General features: G+C 36.0%; 2 protein-coding genes across 3 annotated transcripts; one reads left to right on the forward strand and one right to left on the reverse strand.

Annotated features, from left to right (window-relative positions):
- The first annotated feature begins 1,030 nt into the window (after positions 1–1,030).
- LOC121373868 lies at positions 1,031–6,820 on the forward strand. 2 transcript variants are annotated; one of them, XR_005958148.1, is made up of 3 exons: positions 1,031–1,091; positions 5,468–5,616; positions 6,410–6,820. XR_005958148.1 is itself a non-coding variant. In XM_041500647.1 (2 exons), the coding sequence occupies exons 1-2, from the start codon at positions 5,400–5,402 to the stop codon at positions 6,589–6,591; spliced, it is 399 nt and encodes a 132-aa protein (XP_041356581.1). In that variant the 5' UTR covers positions 4,498–5,399; the 3' UTR covers positions 6,592–6,820. The 2 variants fall into 2 exon arrangements, 1 of the variants encoding a protein (XP_041356581.1); XM_041500647.1 differs by lacking the exon at positions 1,031–1,091 and having other exon boundaries at positions 4,498–5,616.
- A 5,861-nt stretch (positions 6,821–12,681) lies between these two features.
- Positions 12,682–18,358, reverse strand: LOC121376270. The gene is made up of 4 exons (XM_041504099.1): positions 18,199–18,358; positions 17,910–18,016; positions 14,325–14,372; positions 12,682–13,071 (listed from the first exon to the last, which is right to left on the reverse strand). Exons 1-4 carry the CDS (start codon positions 18,315–18,317, stop codon positions 12,803–12,805), a joined length of 543 nt encoding a protein of 180 aa, XP_041360033.1. The 5' UTR covers positions 18,318–18,358; the 3' UTR covers positions 12,682–12,802.
- Positions 18,359–25,013: the final 6,655 nt, after the last annotated feature.

Consider the following 25,013-nt stretch of genomic DNA (forward strand, 5'->3'; position numbering starts at 1 on the left):
ACTTGCACCGACCAGTGATCCATAACTGGTTCAACAAAGGCCATGGTTTGTGCTATCCTGTCTGTGGGAAGCGCAAATTAAAGATCCCTTGCTGCTAATCAGAAGAGTAGCCCATATAGTGGCGACAGCGGGTTTCCTCTCAAAATCTGAGTGGTCCTTAATCATATGTCTGACGCCATATAACCGAAAATAAAATGTGTTGAGTGCGTCGTTAAATAAAAAATTTCTTTCTTTCTTAATACGAGAAATTGAGAAAAAGAATGTGCATTATAATACTATAAATGTTAAAACAGCGGAGAGAAATTACTAAAAAGAAACTGACTGGATCTATATGTTTTACTTCACCCATCTCCTCCACTCAACTGTAATACAAATGTGCAGAAGTTAAACTAGTAGAATAAACTTTGGAAGATTGATTAAAGAGTTTGGTTTGTTTAACGATACCACTATAGCACATTGATTTATTAATCATTGGCTATTGGATGTCAAACATATGGGGATTTTTTTTTTTTTTTTTTTTTTTTTGTAGTCTTCGAGGAAACCCGCTACATTTTTCCATTAGTAGCAAGGGATGTTTTACATGCGCTTTACCACAGACATGAGACCACTTACCACTGTATTTGTTATATTAGTCGTGATACACTGGTTGGGACGGGGAACAACCCAATTACAGATTGGTCCGCTTGGGAGGTTCGATCCTACGACGCATGCACCCCAGGAAAGCGCTCTACTGACTGAGCTGGGTTTTCCCCTTTAAAAGAATTGTCGAAAGTAGTTCGGGTTTTGAGACTGAAATATCATTTCCACAATACATGCATTGCAAACTGGAACGATTTCTAGCTGTGGTTAAATTCCTACACCTTTTTTATGACTTGTACATTTTGTTGTATTGCTTTTCACAAGTTAACCATTCTATTTTTAAAACAGTATGCTGATTTAAGAAAATGCGATTTTAAAAAATATGTTTATTGCCATTAACATTATTATTAAAATGCTTTTTTAAATTTTATTTCAGAAACACCACGGAAATATAAAAAGTGTTGTGAAAACGGCGGTTTGTGCATCCTAGGCAGCTTCTGTCATTGTAAAAAGTAGGTTTTACATTTATTCTAAAAGTGTATTGTGAAAACATTGGATATATTATGTTCTTTAATGATATATGTTATATTTATTTATAAATGCAAAATAAACTTCAACCCTTTTCCTGAACTTAAATAGTCCAGACTTCAAAAACTTCGACAAAAACATTCTCACAACTCATTGTTAAAAAGTACACGTGTCTTGTTAACCAACGTTATCAATTATTGACGCAAAAACCCAAGACTGTTTCAAAATGCACAAGACATACACATTTTGCTTATTCAAAAAACTTACTGAGTACGAATGATTGTGTGAGAATACATAGACGTGCATACTCCATCCCTCCCCCAACATATTCAGACTGCAAACTACCACAAAATATCCTGCCAGAGAAGTGCACTGCTGTGACACACCCTCTCAATTATGCCCAGCTGAGTTTTTGCGTCAATGATTGTTAACGTAAGTTATAATAATTACATCCAGTATACTACTACTCACAGGTTATTTTCATTTCTCAAACCTCTGTGATGCACATGCCAAGACATGCCGTACTAATTTATACCTACAACAAATGCAAATATACTAGTATATAATTTTTGTCTTGCATTGAACTGAACGAATGTTGATGTATTAAGAGTAGTTGTTTGTACTAATATCTGATAGCAGTTGCACGTATACTAAATAGAGTGTGTGTGTTAACTGTTGATAGTAACCGTCATGTACTGAATAAAACTGAATACTGCAGACAATATACTAATTTTGATAAAAGTCAGTGCGCTAGTATACAACTAGTTCAGTAATTGGATGAAAGTTCTCATTTCCTATAATAACAACCAGTGTACTGACGTAGGTTGAATGTACTCATTTCTAATAACAACAACCAGTGTACTGACGTAGGTTGAATGTACTCATTTCTATTAATAACAACCAGTGTACTGACGTATGTTGAATGTACTCATTTCTAATATTAACAACCAGTGTACTGAAGTAGGTTAGATGTACTCATTTCTAATAATAACAACCAGTGTACTGAAGTAGGTTAGATGTACTCAATTCTAATAATAACAACCATTGTACTGACGTAAGTTGGATGTACTCATTTCTAATAATAACAACCAATGTACCGCGGTAGGTTGGATGCACACATTTTAACAATAACAACCAGTGTACTGAAGTAGGTTGGATTTACTCATTTCTAATAATAACAACCAGTGTACTGAAGTAGTTTGGATGTACTCATTTCTAATATTAACAACCAGTGTACTGAAGTAGGTTGGATGTACTCATTTGTAATAATAACAACCAGTGTACTGAAGTAGGTTGGATGTCCTCATTTCTAATAATAACAACCAGTGTACTGAAGTAGGTTGGATTTACTCATTTCTAACATTAACAACCAGTGTACTGAAGTAGGTTGGATGTACTCATTTCTAATAATAACAACCAGTGTACTGACGTAGGTTGAATGTACTCATTTCTAATAATAACAACCAGTGTACTGAAGTAGGTTGGATGTACTCATTTCTAATAATAACAACCAGTGTACTGACGTAGGTTGGATGTACTCATTTCTAATAATAACAACCAGTGTACTGACGTAGGTTGAATGTACTCATTTCTAATAATAACAACCAGTGTACTGACGTAGGTTGAATGTACTCATTTCTAATAATAACAACCAGTGTACTGACGTATGTTGAATGTACTCATTTCTAATATTAACAACCAGTGTACTGACGTAGGTTGGATGTACTCATTTCTAATAATAACAACCAGTGTACTGACGTAGGTTAGATGTACTCATTTCTAATAATAACAACCATTGTACTGACGTAAGTTGGATGTACTCATTTCTAATAATAACAACCAGTGTACTGAAGTAGGTTGGATGCACACATTTTTAATAATAACAATCAGTGTACTGAAGTAAGTTGGATTTACTCATTTCTAATAATAACAACCAGTGTACTGAAGTAGGTTGGATGTACTCATTTCTAATAATAACAACCAGTGTACTGAAGTAGGTTGGATGTACTCATTTGTAATAATAACAACCAGTGTACTGAAGTAGGTTGGATGTACTCATTTCTAATAATAACAACCAGTGTACTGAAGTAGGTTGGATGTACTCATTTCTAACATTAACAACCAGTGTACTGAAGTAGGTTGGATGTACTCATTTCTAATAATAACAACCAGTGTACTGACGTAGGTTGAATGTACTCATTTCTAATAATAACAACCAGTGTACTGACGTAAGTTGGATGTACTCATTTCTAATAATAACAACAAATGTACCGCGGTAGGTTGGATGCACACATTTTTAATAATAACAATCAGTGTACTGAAGTAGGTTGGATTTACTCATTTCTAATAATAACAACCAGTGTACTGAAGTAGGTTGGATGTACTCATTTCTAATAATAACAACCAATGTACCGAAGTAGGTTGGATTTACTCATTTCTAATAATAACAACCAGTGTACCGAAGTAGGTTGGATTTACTCATTTCTAATAATAACAACCAGTGTACTGAAATAGTTTGGATGTACTCATTTCTAATAATAACAACCAGTGTACTGAAGTAGGTTGGATGTACTCATTTCTAATAATAACAACCAGTGTACTGACGTAGGTTGAATGTACTCATTTCTAATAATAACAACCAGTGTACTGACGTACGTTGGATGTACTCATTTCTAATAACAACAACCAGTGTACTGACGTAGGTTGAATGTACTCATTTCTAATAATAACAACCAGTGTACTGACGTATGTTGAATGTACTCATTTCTAATATTAACAACCAGTGTACTGAAGTAGGTTAGATGTACTCATTTCTAATAATAACAACCAGTGTACTGAAGTAGGTTAGATGTACTCAATTCTAATAATAACAACCATTGTACTGACGTAAGTTGGATGTACTCATTTCTAATAATAACAACCAATGTACCGCGGTAGGTTGGATGCACACATTTTTAACAATAACAACCAGTGTACTGAAGTAGGTTGGATTTACTCATTTCTAATAATAACAACCAGTGTACTGAAGTAGTTTGGATGTACTCATTTCTAATATTAACAACCAGTGTACTGAAGTAGGTTGGATGTACTCATTTGTAATAATAACAACCAGTGTACTGAAGTAGGTTGGATGTCCTCATTTCTAATAATAACAACCAGTGTACTGAAGTAGGTTGGATTTACTCATTTCTAACATTAACAACCAGTGTACTGAAGTAGGTTGGATGTACTCATTTCTAATAATAACAACCAGTGTACTGACGTAGGTTGAATGTACTCATTTCTAATAATAACAACCAGTGTACTGACGTAAGTTGGATGTACTCATTTCTAATAATAACAACAAATGTACCGCGGTAGGTTGGATGCACACATTTTTAATAATAACAATCAGTGTACTGAAGTAGGTTGGATGTACTCATTTCTAATAATAACAACCAATGTACCGAAGTAGGTTGGATTTACTCATTTCTAATAATAACAACCAGGGTACCGAAGTAGGTTGGATTTACTCATTTCTAATAATAACAACCAGTGTACTGAAATAGTTTGGATGTACTCATTTCTAATAATAACAACCAGTGTACTGACGTATGTTGAATGTACTCATTTCTAATATTAACAACCAGTGTACTGAAGTAGGTTGGATGTACTCATTTGTAATAATAACAACCAATGTACTGAAGTAGGTTGGATGTCCTCATTTCTAATAATAACAACCAGTGTACTGAAGTAGGTTGGATTTACTCATTTTTAATATTAACAACCAGTGTACTGAAGTAGGTTGGATGTACTAATTTTAATCATAACTACCAGTGTACTGACGTAGGTTGGGTGTACTCATTTCTAATAATAACAACCAGTGTACTGCGGTACGTTAAGTCACTTAGTGTACTCTTTTCCAATAATAACAACCAGTGTTCCGCGGTAGGTTGAGTGTACTAATTTATAATAATAACAGTGTACTGTTGTAGGTTGTATACTTATTTATACTGCGGTAGGTTCAGTGTACTCATGCGGCTGTGTGTAATTATTTCTGATCATAAAACCCAGTATGCGAGTGACTGGGTGTACATAAAATAAACTTGTGTAGGCCCATAACCCAGATACACCCCCAGGGCATAACTTAATGGCAATTAGCGCCATCTGTATTCTGTGTTACGGACATGAGCGCATCTTTTGTCCAGCTGGTGCGCAGCGTTCGGACGCCATTGACGATGCAGCGGTCAGCGTAGCTAACAAAGAAAGGTAACTTTAGTCCGTATCTCCATTTACCATCAGCCATTTATTACATGTTGGATTTTCGGAGAGCGAGGATGTCTCCGGTATTACTTTCATTGTTTGTTTGTTTGTTTTGCAGACAGTTTTACGGCCGATACTGCCAGTACACGCACAATCTGCGAGCGTGCGGCTCGGTGAAACACGGAGCGTGGCTGAAATCAAATTGCGATCTCTGTCGGTGTTACAACGGTCGCATCATGTGTATACAGAAAGCATATAACAATTGTGGTAAGTTTGAGTACTGAATATTACATTACACATTGTTTTAATATAAAATTTAGTTTAGCGAGGCTTTATGCCGATGATTAATAAATCAATGTGCTCTAATGGCTTTAAAAACAAACTTTAGTGAGGTTTTAGATGACATTTTAGCGTATCCGTTACATAAGTAACATTACTGACGTATCAAGCCAAATTAATAATCTTGTTTCGAAAGGCAAAGTTTCAGCTTGCATGAATATGGAATAATTTGTCTTAAAGGTGTGTGAGGTCATATATCCTATATTACATTGAATTGACGTGATGGGGCGTGACTTCAAAAATAAAAATTTATGCACTTACTGTACTGTTCGGCGCATGTGCGGGGGGGGGGGGGGGGGGGGGAGGGGAGGGTGGATCAGGGGTAGAACCCCCCGCTCAAAGCACTTTACATTTTTTAAAATAATTTTGAGGGAGCACATCCCGACCCTCCTAAGAACTTGGCTCGCCGCAGTCTAGACCCACTCACCTCCTACATATTTTCCTGCACACGCGATATCTAAAAAATTATTAATTTTATTTAGTGACCTAATTTTCCACTGAATAGTATTAAAAAACAACAATGCTTCCCTATTCATTTGGTTAGTTATGAAACAGCCGTTATGCACTATATATTTTAATGTGGATTGTTCTTTCAGTGTAGCAGCATTTCATCAGACATTTGTAAAATAAAAACAAAATAAAAAAATAATATCAATATGTTATTCTGCAGTTATGTCCTGATTGTGAAGGTCATACATCAATATATTCTTCTTACTTTCAGATATAAAGAAGCATGGAAATGACTTGGATCCTTTAGATCCGTCCAACAACATTTACATATTTCAAGATGACCAAGAAAATGAACTTTACGATGACGATTATTTCGCTGAAAGTGCCGCGTCACGAAAATTTCCCATAATGCTTGCAGTTGTGATAGCTTGTATTCTCGGACTGATCGTCTGACAGGAGCAGCGACGTCACATTTCCCTAACCTATGTCGTGCAATAAAGACTCGTATCTCCCTAGCGGAGGCTAAATATATTTCCCGGTGCATTCCAAGAGTCGCTATAAGTGACCATGTTAGTGCCAGTATACTTAAAGGTGTTTATGATTGGCTAGTTGGTATATTAAATATATCTACTAGCAGACAATATATTAAACAGTAGTAAGTGAAAGAACGAAAAGAGTGCAAGAACAAGAGACGATGATGATGAGAGAGAGAGAGAGAGAGAGAGAGAGAGAGAGAGAGAGAGAGAGAGAGAGAGAGAGAGAGAGAGAGAATAAATAGAAAGAATGAGATAGGCAAGAGTGTCGTGGATGAAAATCACAAATCCAAAACTCTGACTATGATAAGAAGATAAGGATGTGATGAGTCATGCTGTATATTTTCTTAACTGTTATCAGTATTAATTACATGTGCCAATGTCTGCATTGTTAATCACGATTTGATCAGTAATGACTAAAGATATATTTCCGTGATTAATACCATTATACGTTACCTATAAGGAACTCCACATCTAAAAGGATACATGATCGATACACGAAGCAACCTTTGCATGTGGGGCACTTGTAGTGTTATAAACATTATATGTACATAATATGCTTGTTCAGACGAAATTAAACACTTGTATCAAGTAATCACAATTGACAAATGTCAATAATGATATTTACAGATTCCCAAGTTAATAAATATATGAAGAGTTCAATGAAATATCCTATGGTGTCTAAACATATAGTCGGTATAATTAATGTCGTGTATGTCAAGATCACAATGACACAAGAAATGAAAACCTTTAATTATGGTAGGCACTTAAAAGTTGTAGGTAAATCATTCTTGCTTAGGTATTAATATTCCACCATTGCAGAGTTGTAAATTAATTTTTTTTTTTTTAAATCATATTACCAAAAGTGTGACATCACAGATTATTCCCGTGGGCCCTTCATATGTAATCGGACATACCCATGTTCCACAGTGCCTACGATTACTTAGTAATATTGTGGTTGTTCATTAGGACCCACTGATATAGTTTAATTACCTGTAGGTATTTCTTGCACCTCATATATGAGAAAACAGGCGAGATTTGTAGTATCATATATTCAGCATACGGTATGTTGGATATTGATTTGCATACTGTTAACTTGCTGCCCCATGGTGGGGGAGGAGGAAAATGTACGGTTTTTTCTCAATATAACTAAAGATACAAATCGGGCTTCTGTCCCCCACTCCCCCACCCCACTACAGACTGCTCCCCTCCACTAGATATTGTACCTCTCTCCAGATATCGATCCCACGGGCCTGTACTTTGTCTCATACGGTAGATCGGTCCATAACTTGTCTTAATATAGCAAAAAGTACAAGTTTTAGTAACATTAATATTAAGTCGCATCTGAAATATGAAATAGGTAATTCTTAAACTAGAGATGCAATATAACTGACTTGTGTCAGTGCCGGTGACTGAATGTTTTTAAAGATGTATTTCTTGTCTACTTTTATTATACTGTATCTATGTAAATGCAATTCTGGAGGTATTTTTATTTTAAAGATATTTAACTACCATTTTTAAATTTTAACTTTGTATTCCATCCAGTGTACTAATACAGACAGCATTGTATTTCGCATACATGTACTACATAAAGTATGTAACACCATGGCTGGTATTTGGAAACTTATACATATAAATTATCTTTTAGTTCCGGTGCTTACATTATTTCTGAAACCTTTTTTTTTTTAATTAACAATTTTATTAGTTAAATAAATTGTTGAGTATAAATTAGTGACATCGTTCTTTTAAAATAAATTGTTCTTTTTCGATGTTCTTATTTTAGCCCTCTATTATATTTCGTTCACTATTTAGTTTACAATAAAATATCTGTTATAGTTATTATATTTTTTTTTTTTATCAACAACATATCTTTAGTTTTTTGTAATTTCTTCAACACAAGTTGTAAATAAATTAGAGACAACAACTATCTGTTTGTATGTACATGAATTTATTATATTATTGGTATAAGAAGTTTTATTAAGTCGACTTGTGCTCACGTTTTTTTCAAATCCTTGGCAGCAAAATGAATTCCAAACACACCAATGATCTCATAAGTATTCACATGTACATACGGGTATATGTCCAACATTATCATTTTTTAAAAACTTCAATGTATTATATTTGGGCTGTTGTAAAAATAATTACACCACGAGGCGAGGTTTTCACTAGTAACAACACATATACTGAATCAAAATAATTAATTTACCTATATTTTAATTTTCACCTGATTCGGGTAAAATGATTTCGGTACCCAACCCCATTTCTTATGTGATGATTTCTGAACAGCCCTGAGTTTGAAAAATAATTATGCAAATTATTTTAATAAATTATGATGATTTATGAATGACGTATTCTGGTAGTGCTTCCAAACATAATTTGTAAAAATTGTCCATTTCATCTTGATTTTTGTACCGTTTGTACATATTTATATGGTTATAAAGTTTTTTATGTTCCTATTTATTTAAAATGTGATATTAAATACATTTCTTATTTGTTTGTGTTCAGTTGTCTTCGTTTGTTTTTTGGTACAAAATGGCTGCGCCTGTTATATATAATAGCTGTCACATTTAACCGTTTTATCAATTAAATATAATAATATACTTGTTGATATTAAGCAATAATGTGCATTATATGCATACCAGTCCAAAAAGCCTTGCGCGAGCATTCCTTTAATACTTAGGGTTGTGTTCTTTCAGCTTAAAAAAACCCTGATTCAACTCTGTGTGTGTGTTTGTTAGTGTGTGGAAGTTAATTTTTACAAAATAAAGTGAATATCATCTGGAATGCTGATAAATCACCTATTGTTCAGTATAGTTCTAGGCTTTTTAAAGACAATTTTAGCTTTTAGTTTTAAATGAGTACATATGTGTTTCATGAGATCCAACACTGTAATCATAGGATTAGGATCATAGGATCATGTTTTTAAGTGTCATTAAATTCAATATACATGTGTAATACAAACATGTATCAACAATAACAGCCATAATCTAACAAATAAAATAGTTATATCAGGGTCCACAAAAACACCCGTTTTTATCGAAGAGCTAAGTCTCAAAAATGTTATAGAAACTGAATTTGTTTCCTTCATCTACTGTTAAATGTATTGGTTTTAGGATTACTATCCCCAGAACTTCTAACCGTGACAACAGGATTATTGAGGTGGTCAAAATAAGGCAGAAAAAACTATAGAACTGTATGATTCGTGTCAGCTATCAAATATGTTCTATTTTTAGGTGTGTAACAACGACGACGACGACGACGACAGTAACACCATTAAACTTATCAGTATATTTTTTATAAATGCATGGAATCAGGTTTTAAAAATTATTGCTACAAATGTCCTATTTAAATTCGAGACAATAATATTGCAAAACTTGTTGAGTTTTAGAGTTTGTGTATATGTGTATGGCGTGTCCTTTTTGAGATTTTTGATATCACATCGATCTTCAACGTACGTTTGATATCGATTTAAAAAAAATATGACTGGCTGCTCCTAGGTGATGACCCGGCCGCCGCAATCATACCATCCAGTGAAATAAGCACTATTAAAATTAATTACTTGTATAATGCTCTGTGACCTATACAGGTAAGAAATAGAATACCACTCTGGTGTACATTAGAGCACAGCTGAATTTCTAGTCCAATGGGAGCTTCATATTTGATCACGTGAAGTACATTTATATCCCCATAAAGTACTTCAGACATTCACTTTATAGGCGGTATTGCTGCACGTGCAGTCATAACGACTTTGACTCTGCTCTAAGACAGTTAGAGGACGAGTAACAATACTTTATCGGCGTATAAAGGTAGTGTCGCACGGGACAAAGGCGAGGCGTTAGCCGAGCGTTTTCTCGTGCGACACTACCTTTATACGCCGATAAAGTATTGTTACTCGTCCTCTAACTATTACTTAGAAACCATTTATCTTACAACTTGTTGCTTAAAAACGTACCCAACTCGCTTTGGCTTGTTATAGTATCTGACAGACACCCCTGTATTATTCTTTATATTTAAACTTATGATAGAGAATAATTATTGCAGCATATGATTAAACAATGCACTGATGCGTTCTGACGTATATGTCCTTTTCTGATTATATAATTTGAATACCTATAAAACACCACACACCTTGAACTAGATGAACTTGTGTAATAACACGAAGAAATAAAACTACTTGATTAAGAAAATAGGCTTTAGCAATTTGGCAATTTTTTTTTCGAAAAATCTATAGCCAAGTACACAAGTTGAAGTGACCCAATCAAAATGTAGTTTACAATAAAGGAATTTAAAATAATATTGTATTTAACTGATTTTCGAATTAGGTTTTTGGAGATATAATGAAATACATTTGTATTTGGCGATTTAGCGAACGAAAGCTTAAATATCTGAAATTTGAAACTTAGTATCACTACACTAGTAGCAGATGTTGTTTGCACTGGAACTCTTAATGCAAAAACAAGACACGGAAAGCATCAGCAGAACTCATACCACCACGGATGATGGCCTCCTAACCATGTCAAGTGATTGCAAATAGCAAAATAAATGGATGTTGTTGCACAACCAAAGAATGCAATGACGCGACAACACTCTCGGCATTTTATGATGAAGCAGAACTACATGCCTGTTACACGTTTGTTCTAGTTTACCCGTTGCCAACAACAACAACAGCTTCCATGTAGGTTCATCGTTCCATAAATGACATTCTGACACTCAGTTCTGACATAATTTAAGAAAACAGTAGGCCTACTTTTTTGATAACATGAACATATCTTGTATTTATATCATCTATTAATGGCATGCATTGCTATGTTTCTTTTCGCCTATGGTAACAATGTGAAGGTATTTCCACGAAATACCAACTGTTGAAACATTTATTATTACCAATATGGTTAAAAATACCTTGGTACATATCAAAGTGATACGTCCTACTAGAACGCCAAGTGGAGTTAACTATTCACATACTTTCTCAAAGAACTGTTCAAGCACGCATGTCGTGGTCCCAGCCTCTGACTTCACTAGGGCGTTCTGTCCAAGACATGGATTTGCTTTATTCTGCTATAATTAGAACAAGGAATTGGATGGCAGGAATTTTGACTGAGAGGTACTCAATTGGAAGCAACAATAACACCAACGTTGTTGGAAAAAAGAGGGCAATTTGCAACCCACATAATTCAATTAAACAGCATTACATTAACCTACTGTATTGTATTATACAGTGTATACTATACATCGTTACACGCTGGCGATGTTTTGAGTTTGAAGAATAAGTACGTTGAAGAACTATGCATAACAAGACGTAACAATGTTGTTTGCAATACTAGGTACAGAAATAAACCTTTACAACCCAACCGTGCACGTTTTACAGTGTATTATGTTATCTATATACATATCTACGTGCCTCAAACAAATAAATAAATACACACAAACAAGTCACAGAACTAATAATCGCAGCAATTTGAATAACTATACTTTACGGTAGAATTTTCTTTTTTTCCTTCTTTAAATAGAAGTGTAATTATTTGATTAATTGACAAGGCCAAGGTGGCGTTTCGTACTTTAACAACTACTACAATGATGTCACAGTATGCCGAATCTGCCTAGAATGATGTTCCACCGCGTGTTGTTAGAATACTAGAAAAAGCTTCTCCAAAATGTTTATTCTAAGTCTAAAATTGACCGTAAAACCCTAACCATAATCCTAATCATCAAACTTTGGCGAGGCTTTAATAAAATATCAGTATGCCTGTCTGTCCTGAAGCCAAAACGTCCGTCAGACCAAAGCTTATTCATAGGCTGCGTCGGATGATATAATATTATTTTATATTAAAACAACACAATATCCTCATTCATTTTAATTTTAGATTCTTATTATTTGATGTTCACATGAACAAATGTGAGCGTACGCACACATGTATCCACACAAGAATACACACACAGACACACACACACACACACACACACACACACACACACTAACGCACGCGCAGGAGCGTTCACTCTCTCTCACACACACTACCAAACACCTCTCTCTCTCTCTCTCTCTCTCTCTCTCTCTCTCCACACACACACACACACACACACACTCACTCACACTCATACACACACACACATTCATGTACGCATGGTTTGATTCATAAACACTGAAGGATTTGAAATCTGTTCGAGGTTGGGATTGGACTGTTGTTGAGCAGTATTAACAATGGCTCTCGTTGGCGATTCCTGGAAGTTCTGTTACAGCGCTTTTTCTTCTTCGGGTTATTCTCGTCGTAAGGGAACTCCGAGTTCTGCAGCTTTCGAAGTTTGGCTCCTCGGTTTGCTTTCTTGACCATCATCATGGTTTTGATGGCAATCCGTCGTCGGATATTAAAGCCCAGTGTTATAAGTCTCTTAATAACCCAACCTGCAATGCAAATATATATAATATCAGGTTACTACGTTGTGATATCGTGGTGATGGGCATGGGTAATATTTGGCATGCTACCACCGGAGACCTGATCAGGCACGCCTGTCGTGGACACAAAATCTGACTTTGCCAGGGACACAGAGTCGTGGTTATTTGGCGAACAGGATGTAATATAAGATACAATACATAACAATGTAATAATATTAATAAAATAAAACTGAATAAATAACACACACATACATACAGACACACACACACACACGGACGCAAGCACACACACAGACACACACACAGAGACACACACCGACACACATACACAGACACAGAAGGAAATATTTTATTTAACGAGGCACTCAACACATTTCTTATTTACGGTTATATGGCGTCAGATATAATATGGTTAAGGACCACAAAGATATCGAGAGAGGAAACCCGCTGTCGCCACTTCATGGGCTACTCTTTTCGATTAGCAGCAAGGGATCTTTTATATGCACCATCCCACATACAAGCTAGTGCATACCACGGTTGTGGAGCACTGGCTGGAACGAGAAATAGCCCAACAGGTCCACAGACGGGGATCGATCCTAGACCGACAGCGCATCAAGCGAACGCTTTACCATTGGGCTATGCCCCGCCTATACACACACACACACACACACACACACACACACACACACACACACACACACACACACACACACACACACACACACACACACACACATCGTATTTGTTAATGAGCATCATCTTAATAGTCCAGACACACTGGTGTTTCATTTTGTACCCATCATCCCGCTGTAAACATTGAACATACGTTTTTATTAACCAACAGGCCCGTAGGAATGTTATACTCCAGAGTAAGGGTGAGGGCAAAACCTCTAGTGGGAGGGGGGTCACAGTCTTTATAGTGGCGGCATAAGTCATGTTTTTAAAAATCTGTATTTATAAAAAGAGTTGGGGAAAACAAACCCTACATTTTTCGTCCTCGTGTGTGTGTACGTCTGTGTGTGTGTGTGTGTGTGTGAGAGAGAGACAGAGAGAGAGAGAGAGACAGAGAGAGAGAGAGACAGAGAGAGACAGAGAGAGAGAGAGAGAGAGAGAGAGAGAGAGAGAGAGAGAGAGAGAGAGAGAGAGAGAGAGAGAGAGAGAGAGACGGGGACAGGCCCCACGACCCCCTTCCCCGGTTCATAGGAGTCTAACTGATCAATGCTTTTCGTAAAATAATTTAAAAAAAATGCAAAACTATTTACCAAAGACTGTAAATAACAGAATCACCACGGTTTCTCCACTTTCACTTCCTTCAAAATATAATTTAAGAAAAAGAGAAGACATTTAAACATTGAACCAACTTTAAATGGAAAACTAAAAATAAGTATATACCATCCTCCGCGATGCTATCAAATCTGTCGTATATATACCACTAAAAACAAGCTATAGCGTCACATATTTTTTCGTTCATTAATATTAGCATCATGAATGAAGGAAGGAAACACAAGTTCTTAAGGATATGTTGTGATGTTCCAATGATCGATTATAATCGAAAATTGATCGGTTTGGATTTAACGATGTGATGTTCGATTAAAACAAAATCCATAATCGATTGTGTGGGAAAATGATGACTGTAATTGTCCATCAAGTTTGGGTGATGGAACCGATGTAAATATGGTAGGGTTGGTATTTGTTTTTATGTGTACATAAATAAAAAAGATATTAAATAGTTATTAAAAGAGAAATTAGCCTGTTGTATGGTCTTGATCATGGTGAACACGACAATAAGTGCATGATACACACACACACACACACACACATACACACATACACACGCACGCTCGCGCGCGCGCAAGCACACATACACATGTAAGCCTATATATATATATATATTGTATACATGTAGATCTATAGACTTGCTGAAGTGTTGTAAAGGCGACGCCACACAATACGAATGCTTGTCCAGAGATCCGGAAATACTTAATCGTAGCCAGCAGGATGTAACATCTCGCGAAATGCGATTTTAAGGTACGCCCTTTTTCGTAAGCCACGCCCCCATATCACAAAGGAGTCTGATGTTTCCGCGGGAAATATGAACGAGTAGGCCTAATTCCCTAGTAAATTATGCCAAATATAGATCTGTGTTATTGTAACGAGCATTTAATAAAATATTAAGTACTACAAATCAGTTTTATAACTGAGCGTTTTTCAATGTTTTTTTTCCTTCTAATCTGTACTTCCGATGTTTTGACGTACCTACGTAGTCCAAAAACTACCACTGACATCGGTAGTAAACATACAGTAAGATTATTCACATCTACTTAAAAAATAATAATATTATTTTAATGGAAATGTAAATGCACATATGTAATAAAATGGAAATCTACCCTGATCAGTTAGATAGTTGATGAATAATTCATATTAAATTTTCAGTGAAGGGGCCGGACGTAGCCCAGTGGTAAGGCGTGGTCGGTCTAGGATCGATCCATTTTGATTGGACCATTGTGCTATTTCTTATCACAGCCAGTGCACCACAACTGGTACTTTGTATATCAAAAGCCGTGGCATGGTGCATATAAAATATTACCTGCTACTAATGAAAAAATATAGTGGGTTTCCTCTCTAAGACTATATGTCAAAATTACCAAATGTTTGACACCCAATAAATCAATGTGCTCTAGTGGTATCGTTAAACATAAAAACCCAGTGTTTACTTATACATATGTATTTTCACACACGCACACATTTATTTCAACTTATTTGTGTGCTTATATCCAATTAAGGTTCAAGTACGCTGCCCTGGGCACACACCTCAGCTATCTGGGATGTCTGTCCAGGACAGTGGGTTAGTTGTTAGTTGGTTAGTGGTTAGGGAGAGAGAAGAGGGTGTAGTGGCCTTACACCTATGCACCGAGTCCTTATGTATGTATGTATGTATGTATATGTATATTAAAGGGACATTCCCGAGTTTGCTGCACTGTAAGATGTTTTCGACTAATAAAATATTTCTACGATTAAACTTTCATATTAAATATATTTTCTTGTTTAGAATATCAGTTTCTGTATATTCAATGTGTTTCTGGTCGTCTTAATATTTGTAAGAAGCCCAGTTTTGGATTTTGTTTTCAAATAATTTCGTACGTACGAAAAAACCAAAAAGGAAATAAAATGAAATTTAACGTAGTACAAATCTTAGAATGACCAGAAACACGTTTAATATACAGCCACTAATATTTTATGCAGAAAAATATACTTGATATATAATTACAATCGTTAAAAAGTCTCTTGTTAGTTGAGAACATCTTACAAATTGCAGCAAACTCAGGAATGTCCCTTTAAAGGTAAATGAACCCTCAGTGGTACTTTATTCAAATATATTTAATAAAAATCATACTTTAAAAAATAAAGAAATAGAAATCTACTCTGATCACTTAGATAATTGATTAATTTTGTGTCTACAAAAGTAGATTTTTACTTTGAGGATATAGACATTAGCCAAGTAGTGTGGAATTTGTTAACAACTACACCAGTGGATGACTTCATGTGTACTTGGTAGTGACATAATGTATTTATAATCCAACCTACTGAAATTTTAAATTTATCATTTTCTAAAAAACTACCGTAACTACTGTAGTGTTGTTGTTATTATTTTTATTTAGGACAATTGTTATTTATTACAAATAATTATAATTAAAAGTAGTGGACAACATTTTTCTAATCGGTTTGACCTGTACTCATTTATACAGTAATTATTTTAAATTATATATTTTGTAGTTCTTGGGTGTATTTGTTGTTGTTGTTTGTTTATTTGTTTATGAAATTAAGTTGTACAGACGTGCATTACAATTTTGATGTTTAGATAACCGTAACCACTGGTGTAAAAATTCATCAAAATGTCGGCGGGATTATTCCACAGAAGAAGAGAGTAGGAAAACAACAAACAACGACATTGATATACGCTACGTAACATTTAATTACACAATTTATTAACCACTCTGTATCTTATTAAATACTTGCTACATTAATATCTAGTTGGAATAATTTGTATATATACACCAGGACATTACTCGATGTCGATCAACCGTTTGCTCATGAATATTCAGTAGACTCTCAATAGCCGACTCCTCTGTGTCTACGATTTAGTCCCCCCACCCCCACCCCCCAGAAATTGGCCCGATACAGACATGCTCGAAGCCTTAGTGGTATGTGAGCATGTTTAAAAAATTACCTGACCTGACCTGCTCGTCTTGGTACTAGAATAGCAACCGATGAAATCGTAATCGGCTATTCTTGTAGTCATTCTCGTACAAAGCATTCATATCCGATAATCGTGTGGATTTGTTTGTATGTGACCCCCCTCCCCCCCCCATATACATAGTACTTACTTCCAGTTAGTAATGTATTTCTGTCAATAAATATACTCCTTGTATTATTTCAAATTCATCCGAGTTAGCTCTTAAGTTTTAAAATATACACAAAAAGAATATATATCACAGGTGCAGGACGATGCCAGCAGCTGGGTTTGGAGAACTGCCAAGTATATATTAATTCGCCTTGGGGGTGGGGGAGATGAAGTACGCGGGGTTTTTTTTCAATATCAAACGAAATCATCCATCTGCAAAACAATTTTAATTTTCAGATGTACGGTACTATAACAATTTCGAAAACTCGAACTCCATGAACGTCAAACTATTTCGTCGTCGCATTTTAGTTTGTGTACGAGTATGTGTGCATGTGTGCATGCATGTGTGCATGCATGCATGTATGTATGTATGTATGTATTTGCGCGTGTGTTTGAAAGTGCACAGGTGTTTGCTTTAATGTAGGCCCACACCGCTTAATTTTACCTGCTCCATGCTGGAAAAAGTCCCGAACACGAGTAAAAACCATCAACAATAAGACCACAAGAATGTTTTTAAACTTCATGAATATGTCTTCTAATTCGTTGAGTAGCCTAAAATGGAAAAAGACATTAGTGCTAATATTATGAAAACATTTACATTGCAACTATACAATATTGTTTAAAACAACTTGAAAGACCCAAACGTAAAACCAAATATAGCCCAACACATTTCAGCAAGTAGAATACCAACATTTTTTATTTTAAATAAAATTAATGTTGAAGTAAATTTTTACCAAGTATTGTGCAGACAAATAGATCCACTGGAAATATTTGGAATCATTATAAAGGTGGCAAAAAGAACAAGAAATATCGATTTATGGCAGAATATATTGTCGAAAAGCATTAGTGCCATTATGTATCCGTTGCTATCTAACGCCACAATGAGATGACGTCGTGCTAGTAACGCGGATTGACGGAAGTGCATTACATTATAAGCGGCATTTTACGACCTGTTGGAGAGCAGGTTGAATATACATGATTAAATACGATATTAAAAACGTCATTACCTACGACGAGGGGAGGACAGACGAGTCAGAGGGATGCTCATACGATATACTTTGAAATCGTTGGTTCTCTTGTTATAGAAGACTTAAGTCGCTCCAGCAAAAATACAAAGTGTTTTATGTTAATAAATCCAGTTGAGCTTTTAAGAGTCGACGTTTTAAAGAAAAAGACAAGAAAAGAAAGAAAAGTGTTTAGGAAACAACAAAAAGGTTCTATTTTTATATGCAATTTGTAAAATATAAACTAAACGACAATTCCCACGAAGTTGTAAATGATAAAACCTTAATTTTTAAAATTGTACTTAGGCTACATACTTACAAAACTAATATACAAGAAAATAAAGTTTAATAGCATAAAGTATCATGAAAATATAATTTCAAATTTCACGAAAAGATGCATTAGGCCTACTGCTAATGGAAACATGTAGAGGGTTTCCGAAGACTATATGTCACAATTACCAAATGTTTGACATACAGTAACCGATTAATAAATCCATGTGCTCTAGTTGTGTCGTCATACAAAAAATAAACCATAAAAATTAAAATATAGCTTACACGCGTGAGCAAAAAGTAGTCTAGGCCTATACGTTTAAAATACAAAATGAGTAACAAGACAATTAGTGTAAATCTTTACTCTTTATTCAGTATTCCGTGCACACAAAAATATCCTTCATTCGAAACATACAGATAGCATTTGATGACTTGCATCCTTAAACGCAGAATGAAATATTCACTAACTGAGGTTCCATGTGTCAAGACTCGGATCATTTTCTGTGAAGAGTGGCTCTCATTTTCATGCAGCGCTATTATAAACGCACTCATCCAGTGTAAATTCATGCTCTAATTGGAAACAGTGTGTTATAGTTTTGGTTGCCGCACCGCGTGGCATCCAATGTGAAATAAATTCCGAAGGAAAATATTTTCCTGTGCCAACATTTTATGAACATGCATCAACCTCTTGCGAAGACAGGTTTGTCTACGCAAACTATAATTCGAAAATATGTTCTGAATCACCTTGTTTCGATGATACGGTGTTAAAATAGGACTAATATAAATGCAATACTTCAAATGTGACTTGAAATCAAACAACTTGGTCTTGTGCTTATAACATTGTACAAGATGCCCAAAGGTAACTTCCTGTTCAAAACCGGCTCTAATTTTTAGTAGCTTTTGGGCAATTTTAGTTGCAATATCTCGCGTTCATAGAGCTAACTGAATGTAACAATTTAATTTGAAACCTTATATAAAATGCGTGCCCTGACTGAAATCAAGAAACTTGCCCCATGTTCGAGCAGCCATTTTTGCTATATTTTGCAAACTGTTTTGACACGTTCTCGAAGTGGTAATTCGGATTACAGTGTAAAAACCAGTCTAGCGAACGTTAGCGACAAGCGGTTGACTGAACTTACCCCCGAGTCTTGCATTTAATATATACTATAAACATGTTACATGTGTAGAAAAACATTGTTTATTATATACAATACACAATAAATAATACTGTTATAAAATTCAAACCAAAATAAGTATTTCTATTACAGACTGCATACCAAAAATTATATGTCAACACAATAAAATACATTCTTATATGCTAGCTACCCTGTCCAGCGCAAAGAATATCAATCATGTGAACAGGGGAAAAAAATGACCCAATTAATAAATAATTTAGTTCAGATACAATTTAACATTTGAGTTAAAATATTGAAAATAATAGTACCAATCCACAAATAGCACATCCACCCAAAACATATATTAAATAAAAGTGTTAGACAATCAGTTTTAACATGCAATTTAATATTATCACCAAGATCTATTACATTTATATAAAAAATTCATACTTTTATAAAACAAATAGAAGTACATGTCTAGTGTATGCTTTTAAACAAAATAAAGATATACAATTTAAAGAAATAAAGATATGCACACTACTAATAAAACGTTTAAAAAAATCTATTTTGTGAGATTGTTATTCCTTTAGTCAATAGGTTTGCTATTTTCACAACAAAAACGAAAGAAAGAAATGTTTTATTTAACGACACACTCAACACATTTTAATTACGGTTATATGGCATCAGACATATGGTTAAGGACCACACAGATTTTGAGAGGAAACCCGCTTCCGCCACTACATGGGCTACTCTTTCCGATTAGCAGCAAGGGATCTTTTATTTGCGCTTTCCACAGGCAGGATAGCACAAACCATGGCCTTTGTTGAACCAGTTATGGATCACTGGTCGGTGCAAGTGGTTTACACCTACCCACTGAGCCTTGTGGAGCACTAACTCTGGGTTTGGAGTTGGTATCTAGATTAAAAATCCCATGCCTCGACTGGGATCTGAACCCAGTACATACCAGCCTGTAGACCAATGGCCCAACTACGATGCCGGTCAAATACCATGTACTATCAAAATATGTTAGATATCAAGTAACATATTCCTGGTGTATTTTAAAACATATACAAAGTCAAACTGATTGAACAGCCACACATGGCACCAATAAAATGCGGCCTTTTATAAATTATTTAAAGCACACGCAGAAACATAAGCCTACGGGGGGTAAGGGTGGGGCAACTGACCCCTAGAGCTGGACTTAATCTCAAATTCTGGCCAAAATGACAGGAGATATTCGGGGAAAATGTGCTAACATAAGACCTTTTTACCATGTATTTCCATCATTCTACCCTCAAAATTAGTTGTAATCTATGTAAAAATGCGTATTGATTCTTTTGCAACCCTTTTAGAGGTGTTTGGCAGAAATGCTAATATGAATAAATGTTGATGCATAGATTCGGGCATTTTCGCTTAATTTGGGCAAAAGACAGTCTGCCCCTCCCCCCACCTCCCCCCCTCCACACCCTTCAAAAATGTGAGCCCGTACACCTTGGCACAGAAACAAGGACAGAAAAAGTTTTGTGGGTAGCAGTAGAATCCAGAATTCTGAACAAATTCCCAGGTTTTTCATCTCTCAATATATCTGGCTAAATGCTTATAAAAGTTCTAAAATCTAGACAATGTCTTCAGACTTCAACATTATGATAACACAAACAAATTGCATGCATGTGACATCAATAAAGATTTGAGTTTTATAAGCACAGGCCCTGAAGCATGCTTTACAAACAGGAGGTAGCTGTATACCATGCCCTGGATAGTAGATAATTGACTATACAGACAATTCTTTTGTTAAAGTTGAGGAATGTCCAAGCACCACAGCTACTAATCTATCATCATCATCATCATCGTCATCATCATTAACACACATATATAAACCTCTACATGTAGATAAATGTCACACATCAAATTTATTTCTCAATGATTTTCTTTTATACTGTAATAGTTGCATAATGATAGTATGTGAAAAGATGATTCTTGAATTACTTAAAACCAATGACCCTAGTTTATGAAACTGCCAAATACTGTCCATTAATAACCCTCTTTACAGCTAAATTGATTAAACAATTACTTTTGTCAAATCTAATGTATTTCTGATTGTCCTGTGTGACAAAAAATGTATGCACCTTGGAAACTATAATCAGTGATTTTAACCTGGCATGATATTTTATTAATATGCATGTTCTTTGCTAACTGGATAACATTATGCAATAAAGACACATCTGAATAATATTTATGGATAAGAGGCGAACTTCAGTATTTTTCCAAAAGAAAACAAACTGTATAAAATTCTGCTTTTAACCTGCCAACTAATTTCAATTTTATTTCTACTGTTCTAGTAGATCACATGGAACAGCAGTTATTAGAAGGGGAGTTAATCCTTTTCCTGGTGATTCAAGGGATCCAAACTAGAAACTACACATGCCAGTGATAGTTATTAAAAATTAACACAAAACAGGCTGATACAGTTAATGTACAGTCAAAATATTGTGCATTAACAAAGATGATACAATAAATAGAACAAAATTCATTATTATGCCTTAGAAATGATACTCTATGAGCACAAAAAACCAACATTACATTCTGATCAGAAAGTCAAGAGTTCCTGTAAATTATGAACATCTGATCCAAGTGTGTTCCAAATGTGATCTATGGGATTAAGATCAGAGGAGCTGGAAGGAAAATCTATGATGTTGACAACCGTATTTCAAAGCTTATAACATGTCAAACATGTTTAATCTTAAATTCATTCAAATTAGCCTAACAATCTTTGTGTGAAACTAGTCAAGAACTCCCCCTGTATCTGATACAATTAACATTTTTCTTTATATATAATTTTAAGGATGAGGTGTTTTAGTAGTATTTATATTTATGATGTCTAGCAAAATATGTTACCACTGTCTACTGAATTTAATTTGGTGGTATGCATCTTATAATTACAAATAATAATATAAGCACCAGATAATACAAACATATTGATTAAAATATCTGCGTAGCATATTGACATACACACTGCATACATAGACGATTAGATATTCTATCTTGTCAGTTAACAATATGTAATATATTGCACAAACACCAAGACCTATGTTTACAAAACTTAAAACCTAAACTAGTTTTAGCAGTCTCCAAAATTTATCCACATGCTATTTGTATAGAAGAAAATTCATTAAAGCCTTCAGTCGACTTTTTAAAGTTTTACAGCAGAGACATGTAGCATATGATACAATGTATAAGCATCAGATAATACATATATATTACTATTACACATAAATGTCTAGAATATATGCAACAAATGATAATTAAGAATTAAAACATTGTAGTAAGAGCGTAGATTGAAATTATAAAAGTAATACACATTGTATGAAGGGTGTAGATTGAAATCATAAAGTAATGAAACAAACATATGTGTAGAGTGGTGATCAACTGCATCCAAAACAAATTTTCAAAACATAATAAACTACAACTGCAATTATAAACTAAAAGAAGGTATGCCATACCATTTTAAATTACAATGCATCTACTAGATAACCGTTTATAAAGCTTCAGTGTATATTTTACTATACTAGGCGGCAATAAAAACGCAATCTCGGAAATTATCATGGTTTAATTTATTATGCGAGATCCCACAAAAATGAAACTGATACCACCAGTGAGACCAACCACTGGCCCATCTGACTGGCACTGTCAGCCGCCAACAGTGAATCGCGCAAAACGTCTCTGGCGATGTCAACGTCATGGGGGTCAGTATTTCGTGTGACCTCCATGTGCTGCGATGCACGCCTGCAGCCTCCTAAGCATGGACATGCACAGGCGCCTCACCACACGTCATGGGATGGCTGCCCAGTGATGCTGCAATGCCTGCTGCAGCTCAGCGAAGTTCTGTGGTGGATTCGGTTGGTTTTGAACACGATGTCCCAGCTCGTCCCACATGTGCTCTATTGGGTTCATGTCCGGGGAAACTGCTGGCCAGTCCAACACAGTGACATGGTGGGCACGAAGAAACGCCTGTGTACGCCTGGCAGTGTGCGGCCGAGCGTTGTCTTGCTGGAAGACGAGCCTGTTTCCGCCATGCCGTCTCATCAATGGGAGGAGGACCGGCCGCAGGATGTTGTCGACGTAGTGTTGCGCATTAAGGTTTCCCTGTACCACCACGAGTTCGGACCGGAAGTCAGCATTGATGGCGCCCCAAACCATGACTCCGCCGCCCCCGTAGCGGTCCCTCTCCAGAACACAGGCCTGCGCGACACGTTCTCCACGACGGCGGTAAATGCAACGACGTCTGTCCGTGACACTCACGTTAAATCTCGATTCATCCGAGAAGATGACATCTCGCCATCTCCTGGGTCGCAAATGCCCACCATTCCTGGCCCATAAGAGTCTTGCTTGACGATGTCTGTGCAGGAGGATAAGGCCACGGTAGGGTCGGTGGCAATGCAGTCGTGCTGCGGCAAGACGTCTCCGGACAGTTTGGGCGCTGATGAGTCGTCCCCTGGTTCCCACTTCAGTCCTGGCAGTGCTTGCGGCTGTCAAAAACCGATTGCGCAGGTGCCGCAACCGTATGTTCCGGTCCTGTCTATTGGTCGTTACGCGTGGTGTGCCCGAACGACGGCGGTCATTGACGGTCCCTGTCGTCTGATATCGGTTGAGGAGCCGATTAATGGTTGACGGGTGCACGTGGAACCGTTGTGCTACCCGCAATTGCGAGTTTCCGGCATTCAACAAGCCAATGGCTTGATTCCGATCGGCGTTGTTCAAACGAGGCATCGTGTAGGAGTGAGATACTCATTGCCACCCACGTGTTCTGAGTGTGCCCGGGTATCAGGAAATGCACGTCCAAAGTGTTATTTCGCCAAGTGGTTGCGTGTGCGCGATTTACCGGATAATGCGTTTTTAGCGTTGTTCCCCTTATGTTGGGAACAGGCCGGAAGTCGACCTTTACATGCTGCTGAAATAATGTGTACCACTGTACCATGTACATTGACGAATAGCGTCAACGAAGTCCAACCGGAACATATATTATTTTGACAAAAGGAAATTGCGTTATTAATGCCCGCTAGTATATATCTTAACTATAAAACAAAATCAGCCATTAGTATCAAAACCTGAACTGTTGACAAATACTGGAGTAATAAAGAGTACAATCCTGAACCAATGATA

This window comes from Gigantopelta aegis, chromosome 6 (assembly GCF_016097555.1).
Source record: "Gigantopelta aegis isolate Gae_Host chromosome 6, Gae_host_genome, whole genome shotgun sequence".
Classification (NCBI taxonomy): Eukaryota; Metazoa; Mollusca; class Gastropoda; order Neomphalida; family Peltospiridae; genus Gigantopelta; species Gigantopelta aegis.

Coding starts and splice junctions, on each gene's coding strand:
- LOC121373868 (XM_041500647.1), top strand. CDS start 5,400: ATGTTGGATTTTCGGAGAGCGAGGATGTCTCCGGTATTACTTTCATTG. Junction 5,617..6,409: donor GAAAGCATATAACAATTGTG/GTAAGTTTGAGT, acceptor TCTTACTTTCAG/ATATAAAGAAGCATGGAAAT.
- LOC121376270 (XM_041504099.1), bottom strand. CDS start 18,317: ATGGCACTAATGCTTTTCGACAATATATTCTGCCATAAATCGATATTT. Junction 14,373..17,909: donor CTTTTTCCAGCATGGAGCAG/GTAAAATTAAGC, acceptor TATATTTTGAAG/GAAGTGAAAGTGGAGAAACC. Junction 13,072..14,324: donor TCTGTTATTTACAGTCTTTG/GTAAATAGTTTT, acceptor TTTGCATTGCAG/GTTGGGTTATTAAGAGACTT.